This window comes from Mobula hypostoma, chromosome 12, assembly GCF_963921235.1.
Source record: "Mobula hypostoma chromosome 12, sMobHyp1.1, whole genome shotgun sequence".
NCBI lineage: Eukaryota > Metazoa > Chordata > Chondrichthyes > Myliobatiformes > Myliobatidae > Mobula > Mobula hypostoma.
The window spans coordinates 2,638,502-2,653,206 of NC_086108.1; the positions used below are offsets into that span (position 1 = coordinate 2,638,502).

The following is a 14,705-nucleotide window of genomic DNA, read 5'->3' on the forward strand; positions in this document are numbered from 1 at the left end:
GACAGTGGCAGGAATTGAACCCGGATCACTGGCTCTGTAAAGCATTGCATTACATTCTGTGTGACCTTGATGACCCGCATTATCTGTAAACTATTACTTGCCTGGGTATTACCTTAGCCTTTGCCCTGCTACTACCTCCTCAGTGTGGGATTGAAGTGATGGGCAAAAGGATGTGGACGGACGAAGGTTTGACCTGCTGGTTCTGTGCCACCCGGTCAAGTAATTCCACAGACAATTAAAAGAAACTGGAAGGCAGAATATGCGTGAGGTACGGGATGGAATCCGGTGTGCTGTCTGCTGCCGTAGCCCACCCACTTCACGGTCGTTCAGTGATGCTCCTCTGCACACCACTGTTGAAACGTGATTATTTGAGTTACTCTCACCTTCCCGTTAGTTTGAACCAGTCTGGCCATTCTCTTCTGAGCCTCTTGTTAACAGAACTACTCACTGAATGTTTTTTTTTGGTTTTTCACACCATACTTTGTAAACTCTACAGACTGTTAAACATAGAACATAGAGCACAGCACAGAAACAGGCCCTTTAGCCCACAACGTTGTGCCAAGCAAGCTAAAAAGCAAAGCAAAAAAAATCTTCCTCATATCCATGAGCTTATCCAAGCATCTCTTAAAAGCCCCTAATGTATCTGCCTCTACCACCAGACCAGGCAGCACATTTCAGGCATCCACCACTCTGAGTAAAAAAACTTACCCCTCACATCCCCCTTGAACCTACCCCCACCTCCCTCACCTTCAATGCATGCCCTCTGGTATTAGACATTTCTACCCTGGGAAACAGATACTCTCTGTCCACTCGATCTGCCTCTCTTAATCTTGTATAAACCTCTGTCAGATCTCCCCTCAGCCTCTGACACTCCAGAGAAAACAACCCAAGTTTATCCAGCCTCTCGTGATAGCACACGCTCTCTAAACCAGGCAGCATCCTGGTAAACCTCTCCTGCACCCTCCCCAAAGCCTCAACATCCTTCCTATAGTGGAGCGACCAGAACTGTACACAATACTCCAGATTGGACCTAACCAGAGTTTTATAAGTTTGCAACATAACCTCTTGACTTTTGTACTCAATGCCTTGACTAAAAGCAAGCATTCTGTAAGCTGCCTTAACCACCCTATCCAACTGTGTAGATACTTTCAAGGAGCTATGAACTTGGATCTCAAGATGTCTCTGCTGAGTGACACTGTTGTGCGTGAAAATCTCAGGAGATACTCAAACCACCCCATCTGGCACCAACAATTGTATTATGGTCAAAGTCCCAGATAATATTTCTTCCCCAGCCTGGGTGCTGCATAGCCTTCTCCTTGATGAGCAGCGTGGGTGGGTGGGGTGACGTGACGTGATGTTGCTGCCCTTTTTTGGCATCTTTCTGTATAGATGGCGGGTAGGCTGGCACTGATGAAGTGTTGGGAAGTTTTGACCTCTCGTTGTACAGCCGTCCTGTCTGCCACAGTGTAGTTTCCGTGCTATGCAGTGATGCAGCTTGTTGGGATGTTCCCTCCTGCCCATCTGTGAATGTTATCAACGGATCAGGAAAACGGAGGCAAGGAATCAGGGAACCCAATGAACGGTGGATTAAGCGTGATGGGTCAATAGAGTATTCTTGTTCATGTATCTAATGTTCCTTACATAAAGGTTTTCTTTTAATGAGCGTTTGTGACTTAAACAAGGATGTGATGCTAAGGCTTTACAACGTGCTGGTGAGGCCTCATTTGGAGTATTATCAGCTGTTATCTAGGCTGTTATCTAAGAAATGATGTGCTGACATTGGAGGTTCATGAAAATGATTCTGGGAATAAAAGACTTGTCATATGAGGCGCGTTTGATGGCTCTGGGCCTGTACTCACTGGAACTCAGAAGGGGATCTCATTGAAACCTACTGGATACTGAAAGGCCTCGCGAGAGTGGATGTTTCCTACAGTGGAGGGAGTCTAAGAGTGGAGGGAGTCTAAGACCGGAGGGTACAACCTCAGAATAGAGAGATGTCCTTTTAGAAGGGAGATGAGAAATTTCTTTAGGCAGAGAGTGGCAAATCTGTGGAATTCGTTGCCTCTGGAGGCCAAGTCATTGGGTGTATTTAAGGCGGGGGGTTGCTAACTTTTTGATTAGTAAGACTGTGAAAGAATGGGCTTGAGGGGGAAGTAGATCAGCCATGATGAAACAGCAGAGCAGACACGATGGGCCAAATGGCCTAATTCTGCTCACATGTCTTTTTGGTATTGGTCCTGCTTGTCTGCAAGAAACTAGGGCCTTAACGTGTACAATGCAGGGAGAGTGTGGGCATTGGAGTAAGGGTAAAGGATGGGACTGATAAAATTCCTCTACCGGGTACTAAGAGAGTGTAAACGGGGTGAATAGTCACCCCAGACCACAACAGTTCTCTACTGATTCTGAGAGTTCTCAGAATATAGAAACATAGAAAATAGGTGCAGGAATAGGCCATTCGGCCCTTTGAGCCTGCACTGCCATTTATTATGATCATGGCTGATCATCCAACTCAGAACCCCGCCCCAGCCTCCCCTCCATACCCCCTGACCCCCGTAGCCACAAGGGCCATATCTAACTCCCTCTTAAATATAGCCAATGAACTGGCCTCAACTGTTTCCTGTGGCAGAGAATTCCACAGATTCACCACTCTCTGTGTGAAGAAGTTTTTCCTAATCTCGGTCCTAAAAGGCTTCCCCTCTATCCTCAAACTGTGGCCCCTCGTTCTGGACTTCCCCAACATCGGGAACAATCTTCCTGCATCTAGCCTGTCCAATCCCTTTAGGATCTTATACGTTTCAATCAGATCCCCCCTCAATCTTCTAAATTCCAACGAGTACAAGCCAGTTCATCCAGTCTTTCTTCATATGAAAGTCCTGCCATCCCAGGAATCAATCTGGTGAACCTTCTTTGTACTCCCTCTATGGCAAGGATGTCTTTCCTCAGATTAGGGGACCAAAACTGCACACAATTCTCCAGGTGTGGTCTCACCAAGGCCTTGTACAACTGCAGTAGTACCTCCCTGCTCCTGTACTTGAATCCTCTCGCTATAAATGCCAGCATACCATTCGCCTTTTTCACCGCCTGCTGTACCTGCATGCCCACTTTCAATGACTGGTGTATAATGACACCCAGGTCTCGTTGCACCTCCCCTTTTCCTAATCGGCCACCATTCAGATAATAATCTGTTTTCCTATTTTTGCCACCAAAGTGGATAACTTCACATTTATCCACATTAAATTGCATCTGCCATGAATTTGCCCACTCACCCAACCTATCCAAGTCACCCTGCATCCTCTTAGCATCCTCCTCACAGCAAACACTGCCTCCCAGCTTCGTGTCATCTGCAAACTTGGAGATGCTGCATTTAATTCCCTCATCCAAGTCATTAATATATATTGTAAACAACTGGGTCCCAGCACTGAGCCTTGCGGTACTCCACTAGTCACCGCCTGCCATTCTGAAAAGGTCCTGTTTATTCCCACTCTTTGCTTCCTGTCTGCTAACCAATTCTCCACCCACACCAATACCTTACCCCCAATACTGTGTGCTTTAAGTTTGCACACTAATCTCCTGTGTGGGACCTTGTCAAAAGCCTTTTGAAAATCCAAATATACCACATCCACTGGTTCTCCCCTATCCACTCTACTAGTTACATCCTCAAAAAATTCTATGAGCTTCGTCAGACATGATTTTCCTTTCACAAATCCATGCTGACTTTGTCCGATCATTTCACCGCTTTCCAAATGTGCTGTTATCACATCCTTGATAACTGACTCCAGCAGTTTCCCCACCACCGATGTTAGGCTAACCGGTCTATAATTCCCTGGTTTCTCTCTCCCTCCTTTTTTTAAAAAGTGGAGTTACATTAGCCACCCTCCAATCCTCAGGAACTAGTCCAGAATCTAACGAGTTTTGAAAAATTATCACTAATGCATCCACTATTTCTTGGGCTACTTCCTTAAGCACTCTAGGATGCAGACCATCTGGCCCTGGGGATTTATCTGCCTTCAATCCCTTCAATTTACCTAACACCACTTCCCTACTAACATGTATTTCACTCAGTTTCTCCATCTCACTGGACCCTCTGTCCCCTACTATTTCTGGAAGATTATTTATGTCCTCCTTAGTGAAGACAGAACTAAAGTAATTATTCAATTGGTCTGCCATGTCCTTGCTCCCCATAATCAATTCACCTGTTTCTGTCTGCAGGGGACCTACATTTGTCTTTACTAGTCTTTTCCTTTTTACATATCTATAAAAGCTTTTACAGTCCGTTTTTATGTTCCCTGCCAGTTTTCTCTCATAATCTTTTTTCCCCTTCCTAATTAAGCCCTTTGTCCTCCTCTGCTGAACTCTGAATTTCTCCCAGTCCTCAGGTGAGCCACTTTCTCTGGCTAATTTGTATGCTACTTCTTTGGAATTGATACTATCCCTAATTTCTCTTGTCAGCCACGGGTGCACTACCTTCCTTGATTTATTCTTTTGCCAAACTGGGATGAACAATTGTTGTAGTTCATCCATGCAACCTTTAAATGCTTGCCATTGCATATCCACCGTCAATCCTTTAAGTGTCATTTGCCAGTCTATCTTAGCTAATTCACGTCTCATACCTTCAAAGTTACCCCTCTTTAAGTTCAGAACCTTTGTTTCTGAATTAACTATGTCACTCTCCATCTTAATGAAGAATTCCACCATATTATGGTCACTCTTACCCAAGGGGCCTCTCACGACAAGATTGCTAATTAACCCTTCCTCATTGCTCAAAACCCAGTCCAGAATAGCCTGCTCTCTAGTTGGTTCCTCAACATGTTGGTTCAAAAAACCATCCCGCATACATTCCAAGAAATCCTCTTCCTCAGCACCTTTACCAATTTGGTACATGTAGATTGAAGTCACCCATTATAATTGCTGTTCCTTTATTGCACACATTTCTAATTTCCTGTTTAATACCATCTCCGACCTCACTACTACTGTTAGGTGGCCTGTACACAACTCCCAGCAGCGTCTTCTGCCCCTTAGTGTTACGCAGCTCTACCCATATCGATTCCACATCTTCCCGGCTTGCGTTAATCTCTTCTTTAACCAGCAACGCCACCCCACTTCCCCTTCCTTCATGTCTATCCCTCCTGAATATTGAATATCCCTGAACGTTGAGCTCCCATCCCTGGTCACCCTGGAGCCATGTCTCTGTGATCCCAACTATATCATAATCATTAATAACAATCTGCACTTTCAATTCATCCACCTTATTACGAATGCTCCTTGCATTGACACACAAAGCCTTCAGGCGCTCCTTTACAACTCTCTTAGCCCTTATACAATTATGTTGAAAAGTGGCCCTTTTTAATGCTTGCCCTGGATTTGTCGGCCTGCCACTTTTACTTTTCTCCTTAGTACTTTTTGCTTCTACCCTCACTTTACACCCCTCTGTCTCTCTGCACTGGTTCCCATCCCTCTGTCGTGAACTAACCTCCTCATACCTAGCCTCTTTAATTTGATTCCCACCCCCCCAACCACTCTAGTTTAAAGTCACCTCAGTAGCCCCCGCTAATCTCCCTGCCAGGATATTGGTCCCCCTAGAATTCAAGAGTAACCCGTCCTTTTTGTACAGGTCACGCCTGCGCCAAAAGAGGTCCCAATGATCCAAAAACTTGAATCCCTGCCCCCTGCTCCAATCCCTCAGCCACGCATTTATCCTCCACCTCATCGCATTCCTACTCTCACTGTCGCGTGGCACAGGCAGTAATCCCGAGATTACTACCTTTGCGGTCCTTTTTCTCAACTCCCTTCCTAGCTCCCTATATTCTCCTTTCAGGACCTCATCCCTTTTCCTACCTATGTCATTGGTACCTATATGTACCACGACCTCTGGCTCCTCACCCTCCCACTTCAGGATATCTTGGACACGATCAGAAATATCCCGGATCCTGGCACCAGGTCATCTTTGGTATATGATGATATGAATCATCTTTGGTAATTGCTTTATTGTCATCACATGTACTGAGCTAGAATAGAATTTTATTGTCATTGCTCAAGCCAATGAGATTGTGGTGCTATTCCAGTCTGTGCAAGACAGATAGTTACAACCCATGTCGTATGGCTTAATTAAAAAATTCCCATATTTTGACGTTGAAAATCCATAACACTGAAAGGCCATTGGCTGGAGTGCGGCATTATTCAGCTGCACAACAGCCCTGGGGAAGGAGCTGTATTTGAGTCTTATTGTTTTGGCTGAGATGTTTCTGTATCTCCTACCAGATGGCAGGAGATTGAACAGACAGTGTCTGGGATGAGTTGGGTCTCTAATGATCCAAATATGCTGTAACCATTAAGAGTTGTAGATTGTCTCCAGGTTTGGTGCTTCAAAGTTCAAAGTAAATTTTATTATCAGGGTACCACATACTGTACTACACTGACGTTCTTTTTTTCCTGCAGGCATACTCAGCAAATCGATAGAATAGGAACTGTAAACAGGATGAGTGAAAGGTTAAGTAAGGGATAGAAGATGACAAACTGTGCAAATGCAAATATAAATAAATAGCAATAATTAATGACAGCATGAAATAACAAGGTAAAGAGTCCTTAAAGTGAGATCATTGGTCGTGGGAACATCTCGATGGATGAGTGTAGTTATCCTCTTTCATTCAAGAGCCTGATGGTTGAATCTCAGTGATGTGTTGAGCTGTCCTATTCCCCCATTGGAGTGCTTTGTGATCTGTCTTGCTGTAACTAGAGTCCCACGCTGTCAGTATGCTCTCTGTCGCACATCGATCAAAGCTGACCAGCAATTTTTGGGGCAGATTAGCTCTCCTTAAGCAAGTCAGATAGAGTAGTCACTGTAATGTCGTCCAGACTATCGAGATTGTGTTGATGGAGCAAGAGAGTTCTTCAGTGATGCCCACCTCCAAAAACCTGGAACTGGAGACACTTTCCACTACCTCACCATTAATGATGTCGAGGCTTGGTTGGGAACTCTTGCTTTCTTGAAGTCAATTATCGTTCCTACGCTGGCCAGGCTGATCATTCCAAATGCAAGTATAAGAGAAGGGAAAACACCAGCAGAGTGCAGAAAGTTCCAGTGCAGGTGGACAAAGTACAAGGATCATTGAGGTTCAGAGGTGGGGAACCTATGGTACGTGCAAGAATTCTGTTGGCACGTGGCATGCACTACTGCCCTTTGATTCTATTAACCCATGCAAGATACATAATGGTGATCTTAATCACAAGAGATTCTGCACATGCTGGATATCGAATTGAATTGACTTTATTTCTTACATCCTTCACATACATGAGGAGTAAAACTCTTTACGTTATGTCTCCGTCTAAATGTGCAATGTGCCATCGTAGTAGTTTATAATACATAGAACAGTCAGTGTAACATAGAGTACACTCAGATCAGCGTGAGTTCATCAGTCTGATGGCCTGGTGGAAGAAGCTGTCCCAGAGCCTGCTGGTCCTGGCTTTTATGCTGCGGTACCGTTTCCCGGATGGTAGCAGCTGGAATAGATTGTGGTTGGGGTGACTTGGGTCCCCAGTGATCCTACGGGCCCTTTTTACACACCTGTCCTTATAAGTGTCCGGAATCATGGGAAGTTCGCAACTACAGATGCAGCACACAAAATGCTGGAGGAATTCAGCAGGTCAGGCAGCACCTATGGAGGGGAATGAGCAGTCGGCATTTCAGGCCAAGACTTTTCAGTAGGAAAGGTAAGGTAAAGGCATCCGTTAGTCTTGCGAGACCGTGGATCTGCACCTGGAAAGTCTTCACTCTCCAGGGCGCAGGCCTGGGCAAGGTTGTATGGAAGACCAGCAGTTGTCCATGCTGCAAGTCTCCCCTCTCCACGACACCGATGTTGTCCAAGGGAGGGGCATTAGGACCCATACAGCTTGACACCGGTGTCCTCGCAGAGCAATGTGTGATCAAGTGCCTTGCTCAGTGTTGGCACGTGACCAAGTGGTTAAGGCATTCGTCTAGTGATCTGAAGGTCACTAGTTCAAGCCTTGGCTGAGGCAACGTGTTGTGTCCTTGAGCAAGGCACTTAACCACACATTGCTCTGCGACGACTCTGGTGCCAAGCTGTATGGGGCCTAATGCCCTTCCCTTGGACAACATCGGTATCGTGGAGAGGGGAGACTTGCAGCATGGGCAACTGCTGGTCTTCCATACAACCTTGCCCAGGCCTGCGCCCTGGAAACCTTCCAAGGCGCAAATCCATGGTCTCATGAGACTAACGGATGCCTATATATGCCTATATCAAGGACACAACACGTTGCCTCGGCTGGGGCTCGAACTCACGACTTGCAGGTCGCTAGTCCAATGCCAGAATAATGAGGTGGGGGGAGGGGAAGGAGTAGAAACTGGAAGGTGATAGGTGAAACCAGGTGAGGGCAAGGTACAGTACCGTGCAAAAGTCTCAGGCACCTATATGTATATATTGCCAGGGTGCCCTATGGCTTTTGCATAGTACTATAGTAATGTTATGTATTGCATGTATTGGATTTAGATGGAGTGGAGTTTGTTAGGTGTGTTCAAGAAGGTTTCCGGACACAATATCTGGATAAGCCAACTTGAGGAGAGGCTGTACTTGATCTGGTATTGGGAAATGAACCTGGTCAGGTGTCAGATCTCTCGGTGGGAGAGCATTTTGGAGATAGTGATCACAATTCTATCTCCTTTATCATAGCGCTGGAGAAGGATAGGAGCAGACAATTTGGGAAAACATTTAATTGGGGTAAGGGGAAATATGATGCTATTGGGCAGGGACTTGGGAGGATAAATTGGGAGCAGATGTTCTCAGGGAAATGCAAGGCAGAAATGTGGCAAATGTTTAGGGAACGTTTGCATGGTGTTTGGTAAAGGTTCAAGGTTCAATTTAATGTCAGAGAAATGTATACAATATACATCCTGAAATGCTTTTTCTTTGCAAACATCCACGAAAACAGAGAAGTGCGTCAAAGAATGAATGACAGATAAATGTTAGAACCTCAAAGTCCCCCCCCAGCTCCCCTCCCTCCCCACACATAAGCGGCAGCAAGCAATGATCCCCCCTCCCTCCCACTGGCAAAAAAAAAGCAAGCGTCAGCACTGAGCACTCAAGCGTGAGCAAAGCAATAGCAAAGACACAGACTTGCAGTTACCCCAAAGACTTTGCATTTCACCTGGCATTCTGCAGACCACAGGCTCTGTCTCTCTCCCTAATAAGGGAGAAGGAGGTGTCACTGTTTTCCCAGCAAGCGGGGAGACACAACAAACAACTCGCTTGTTTGCGATGTTAAAAGTCCGTTATGTTGTTTTTCTCGAGCTCTGTGTCTGAAGATCTCAGAGATCCCAGGTCTTCGGGCACACAGCAGTAGATTTTCAGAATCCCCCGACAGCACACGGGTCTCCTGCCGTGACACCGAGCCCCGATCCGCCCGTCTCCAGAGCCCCAAGATCTCAGGCTTCTGAATTCGAGCCGGACTCTCAGGCTGAACTCTTGGCGTGGTGAACAACGACCAGTCCCGAAACCCCGAGAGCGGGTCCCATTCCCGCAAAGAACTGAAGTCAGCGTGTAACTCCAGGTTCAAAAGAACCCTGGAAGGGGAAAATAAAGATATTAAAGATGGAAATAGAGCTGTTTCCAAAGATGCCAGCAAAGGAGTCGCCGTTTAGCGCCATCTTAACTTTGATCCGCCTCCTTTCTCAGGCAGGGAAATGATGGTTGGGTAAAAGAACCATGATGTACAAAGGATGTTGAAAATCTAGTTAAGAAGAAAAGAAAAGCTTACGAAAGGTTCAAGAAACTAGGTACTGTTAGGGCTCTAGAAAATTACAGGGGTGCCAGGAAGGAACTCAAGAATGAAACTAGGAGAGCTAGAAGGAGCCCTGAGAAGGCCTTGGTGAGCAGGATTAAAGAAAACCCCAAGACATTCCACAGGTATGTGAAGAGCAAGAGGATGAGCTATGTGAGAATAGGACCAATCAGGAGCAATAGTGGAACATGCGCACGGAGTCAGAAGAGCTAACGAAGATACTTAATGAATACTTTGCTTCAGTATTTGCCAATAAAAAGGACCTTGGCAATTGTGGGGATGACTTACAGCAGACTGGAATGCCTGAATGCATAGACACGTAGAAAAAGGATGGGCTGGAGCTTTTCAAAAGCATTAAGTTAGATAAGTCGGCAGGACCAAACAAGACCTACCCCAGGCTACTGTGGCAAGCGAGGGAGGAGATTGCTGAGCCTCTGGTGATGAAGTTTGCATCATCAATAGGGACAGGAGAAGTGCCAGTGGATTGGAGGGTTGCAAACGTTGTTCTCTTGTTCAAGAAAGGGGGTAGAGGTAACCCAGGAAATTATAGACCAGCGAGTCTGACTTCAGTGGTGGGCAAGTTGTTGGAGAAGATCCTGAGAGGCAGGATTTATGAGCGTTTGAAGAAACATAATCTGATTAGGGATAGTCAGTATGGCTTTGTCAAGGGCAGTTTGTGCCTTATGAGCCTGATTGCAATCTTTGAGGATGTAACAAAACACATTGATGAAAGTAGAGCAGTAGATGTAGTGTGTATGGATTTCAGTACGGCATTCGAGAAGGTTCCCCATGCAAGGCTCATTTAGGAAGTAATGAAGCATGGGATCCAAGGATATCCTGTTTTGTGAATCCAGAATTGACTGGCCCACAGAAGGCAAAGGGTGGTTATAGATGGTTCATATTCTGCATGGAGGCCAGTGAGCAGTGGTGTGCCTCAGGGATCTGTCTGGGACCCCTACGCTTTGTGATTTTTATAAATTACCTGGATGAGGGAGTAGAGGGGAAGGTTTGCTGATGACATAAAAGTTGGGGGTGTTGTGGATAGTCTGGAGGGTTGTCAGAGGTTACAGTGGGACATCGATAGGATACAGAACTGGGCTGAGAAGTGGCAGATGGACTTCAACCCAGATAAGTGTCAAGTGGTTCATTTCAGTTGGTCAAATTTGAAGACAGAATATGGTAAGACTCTTGGCAGTGTGGAGAATCAGAGAGATCTTGGGGTCTGTGTCTATAGGACACTCAAAGCTGCTGTGCAGATTGACAGTGTTGGTAAGAAGATGTATGGTGTGTTGGCATTCATCAACTGTGTGGTTGAGTTCGAGAGCCATGTGGTAATGTTACAGCTATATGCAACCCTAGTTAGACCCCACTTGGAGTACGGTTCAGTTCTGGTCACCTCACTACAGGAAGGATGTACTATAGAGAGAATGTAGAGGAGATTTACAAGGATGTTGCCTGGATTGGAGGGCGTACCTTATGAGAATAGGTTGAGTGAACTTGGCCTTTTATCCTTGGAGCGACGGAGTATGAGAGGTGACCTGATAAAGGTGTATAAGATGATGAGAGGCATTGATCGTGTGGATAGCCAGAAGCTATTTCCCAGGGCTGGAATGTCTAATAGGAGGGGGCATCGTTTTAAGGTGCTTGGAAGTGGGGGAAGGTCAGAGGTAAGGTTTTCACACAGGGAGTGGTGGGTGCGTGTAATGCACTGCCAGTGATGATGGTAGAAACGGATACAGTAGGGTTTTTTAAGAGCTTCTTAGGAAGGTACATGGAGCTTAGAAAAATAGAGGGTTATGTGGTAGGGAAATTCCAGGCAGCTTTTAGAGTGGTTACATGGTCAGCACAACATTGTGGGCTGTAGATTTCTGTGTTCTATGCTTTGTACTGCAAACAAATTTCATGACATATGTGATATGGGTCTCTATTGAGAGTGGGAAGGGGGCTGGGAGACTGAAATCATGGTTGGGAAAAGGAGAAGAGAGAGAGGAGGAAGCAGGAAGCACCAGAGAGATATTCTGTAACAATCAATAAACCAATTGTTTGGAATCAAATGACCTTGCTTGGTGCGTCAGGGCTGGGTGTGTCTGCACCTGCATCATCCCCCCTGCCGTGGCACTCCCTCTCTGCCACCTGTCCCATACCCCTCCTGCGGTGTGCCACTCTCTCTATTCCCAACATCCTTTGCTCCCGCCAGACTTACAACTCACTCTCCGCTCAATACAGTACTGTGCAAAAGTCCTAGTTATACATGTGCCCGGTCTTTCGCACAGTACTGCAGGTGGGTAGGGGAGGGGGTATGGATTAAGAAGGTGGGTGATGATATGTGGGAAAGGTAAAGGGCGGGAGAAGAAGGAATCTGGTAGGAGAAGAGAGTGAACCATGGAGACGGGGAAGGAGGATGGGCAGCAGAGGGAGGTGATGGGAAATTGAGGAGAAGGGATTAGAGGAGAGTCAGAATGGGGAATGGAAAAAGAGAGAGGGAGGAATTATTGGAGAATATAGAAATTAATGATCATGCTGACTGGTTTGAGGCAACTAGATGGTTGCAAGAACGCATGAAGTTTTGGAATCCTGGTGTACATGTGGATAGTAAATGGCTATGATAACAATCCTGTTTAGAAATTTATTTTCCAATTGTCTTTTTAAAAGATTAATAATTTTTCAACAGATTTTCTAAAATGCTTCGTTTATTTCAATCTGCCAGTTATACTTTCATTAACAGTAAAGATAAATCATTCTTTTTTCTTTAAAGTCCATAATTATAGTTACTAATTCATTAATCAGGGATAATCTCTGCTTAAAATTACTTTGGCATATGAGATAATTTGTTAGAAGATTATTGCCAATTTTGTCACATGCTCCCAATTAGATTCGTCACTCTGGGGTAGATTGCGAGATCAAGAGTTCATTATCTCTTGTGTAGAAGAGGTTTGTTCAAGGTAATGGTTATTTCTTTCTATTAATGTAATAAGTTTTTTTTCTTGTCTGGGTTCTTCTCTGGTAGATCGACTTGACCAGGTCCATCGAGGACCAGGGCCCCTTTGATGTGATCATCCACAAACTCTCTGAGCTGATAGTGGAAGCAGAACAGGCAGATTCACAGTCTCAGCAGCTCCTACGAAAGTTTCAGGTATTGGTCCAGACCTCGTGTCCCCCCACCTCTGTAGAATGATGCGACACACAGGAGGGGGTTTCAGCCCATTGTCTCAAAGCTGGCTCTCTGATAGAATTCTCCATTCAGTCCCACACTCCTGCTCGTCCCCCACAATTTACCTTGTCTCCAGGTGTGTGTCAAATCCCTCTCTCCCTTTGGAAGCTGCAGTTACCCCTGCACTATGAATACAATCCTCACCAAGAGCTCATAAAATGAGGAAATTAAAGTTGAAAGTAAATTTGTCGTCGAAGTATGTATACTATATACAACCTTGAGATCCGTCGTCTTGCGGGCAGCCACAGAACAAAGAACCACCATAGAACCCATGACTCCCCACCACACAACAGAGTCTGACGAACATTCAATGTATGAAAAAGAACAAATCATGCAAACAATTAAAAAAAAACAATGAATATGCAGAAAATGAACTGCGGTGTCCCTGAAAGGGAGCCCACAGTCACTGAGGCAAGCAAAGCCAGTCCAGGAGCCAGGAGCTGTAGGGCACAGCAACTCCTGAACCTGGCAGTGTGACCCAATTACCCAGGGAATTTAAAAACCTGCCAGCTTCTACTCCTCCTCCTCCCCCTTCCCATTCCTCAGCCCGAAATGTTGACTGTTTATTCCTCTCCAGAGATGCTGACTGACCTGCTGAGTTCCTCCAGCATTGTGTGTGTGTGTGTGTGTGTGTGTGAGATGTTCTGGAAATTAAACGCTTTTATTTCAGTATTAACACGAGAAAACTGATTTTTAATTTTAATTGCACGCTAACTTCTGCTCCAGCCATTTCTGCCCCGTGTAGCCCAATGGGTCCTGATCAAGCCACCAATCCAACCAGGAGGATTGGTTTGTTGCTAATAAACCTGGAAGGATTAAAGGCCCATTGACTGTGCTCTGCCACTTCAACAGACCTAAGGGGCAGAAGATTTGAAGATGGTTTTTGACCAAGTAGGTGGTTGGAATCTGGAACACCATCACCAAGAGGGTGCTCGAGGCAGTGGTGTACATCATTTAAGATCCACACGAGCACCTCAAGATTTAGGTGATCCGGGTTCAATTCCCACTGCTGCCTGTCAGGAGTTTGTACGTTCTCCCCGTGACCACACGGATTTCCTCTGGGTGCTCTGGTTTCCTCCCATTGGTTGGTAGGTTAATTGGTCATTGTAAATTTTCCAGTGATTAGATAAATCGGGGGTTGCTGGGCAAAGTGGCTCGAAGTTTCAAAGGGCTTGTTCTGTGCTGTATTGCAATGTTCAAGATCATTCAAGTGTAAAGGAGAATGAAACAATTGTTCCTCTGGATCTGACACAACACAAACAAAGACAATAAGATACAGAATACAATAAATATAAATACATAGGATAGCTTGGATACATTGATTGTATCTCCATAAAGTGACTCGAAGCACAGGAGATGAGGTGACTGACAGGACGTGATGAAGTAGTGGGTGGTTGGGGGCGCGGACGGGTGTGTCAGTGAGTGGGGGTGTGGAGGGGTGGGTTAGTGGGTGGCTGGGGGTTGGAGGGGTGGGTCAGTGGGTGGCTGGGGGTTGGAGGGGTGGGTTAGTGGGTGGCTGGGGGTTGGAGGGGTGGGTCAGTGGGTGGCTGGGGTTTGGAGGGTTGGGTCAGTGGGTGGCTGGGGGTTGGAGGGGTGAGTCGGTGGGTGGTTGGGGTGTGGAGGGAGGGTTAGTGGGTCAGTGGGTGGCTGGGGGTTGGGGGGTGGGTCAGTGGGTGGCTGGGGGTTGGAGGGGTGGGTCAGT

The 14,705-nt window shown here is 46.0% G+C and overlaps 1 protein-coding gene across 2 annotated transcripts in view; it reads left to right on the forward strand.

The window, feature by feature from the left end:
- LOC134354565 (inositol-tetrakisphosphate 1-kinase-like) overlaps nucleotides 1-14,705 on the forward strand; it is a 107,922-nt gene that overhangs the window by 36,690 nt on the left and 56,527 nt on the right. Inside the window, exon 3 of one of the 2 annotated variants that reach the window (XM_063063492.1) lies at nucleotides 12,800-12,925. The exons of the other annotated variant lie outside the window; for it this stretch is intronic. Coding sequence (XP_062919562.1) covers nucleotides 12,800-12,925 — 126 coding nt within the window. The remainder of the gene's footprint in view (nucleotides 1-12,799; nucleotides 12,926-14,705) is intronic. 2 annotated transcript variants of the gene reach the window in all.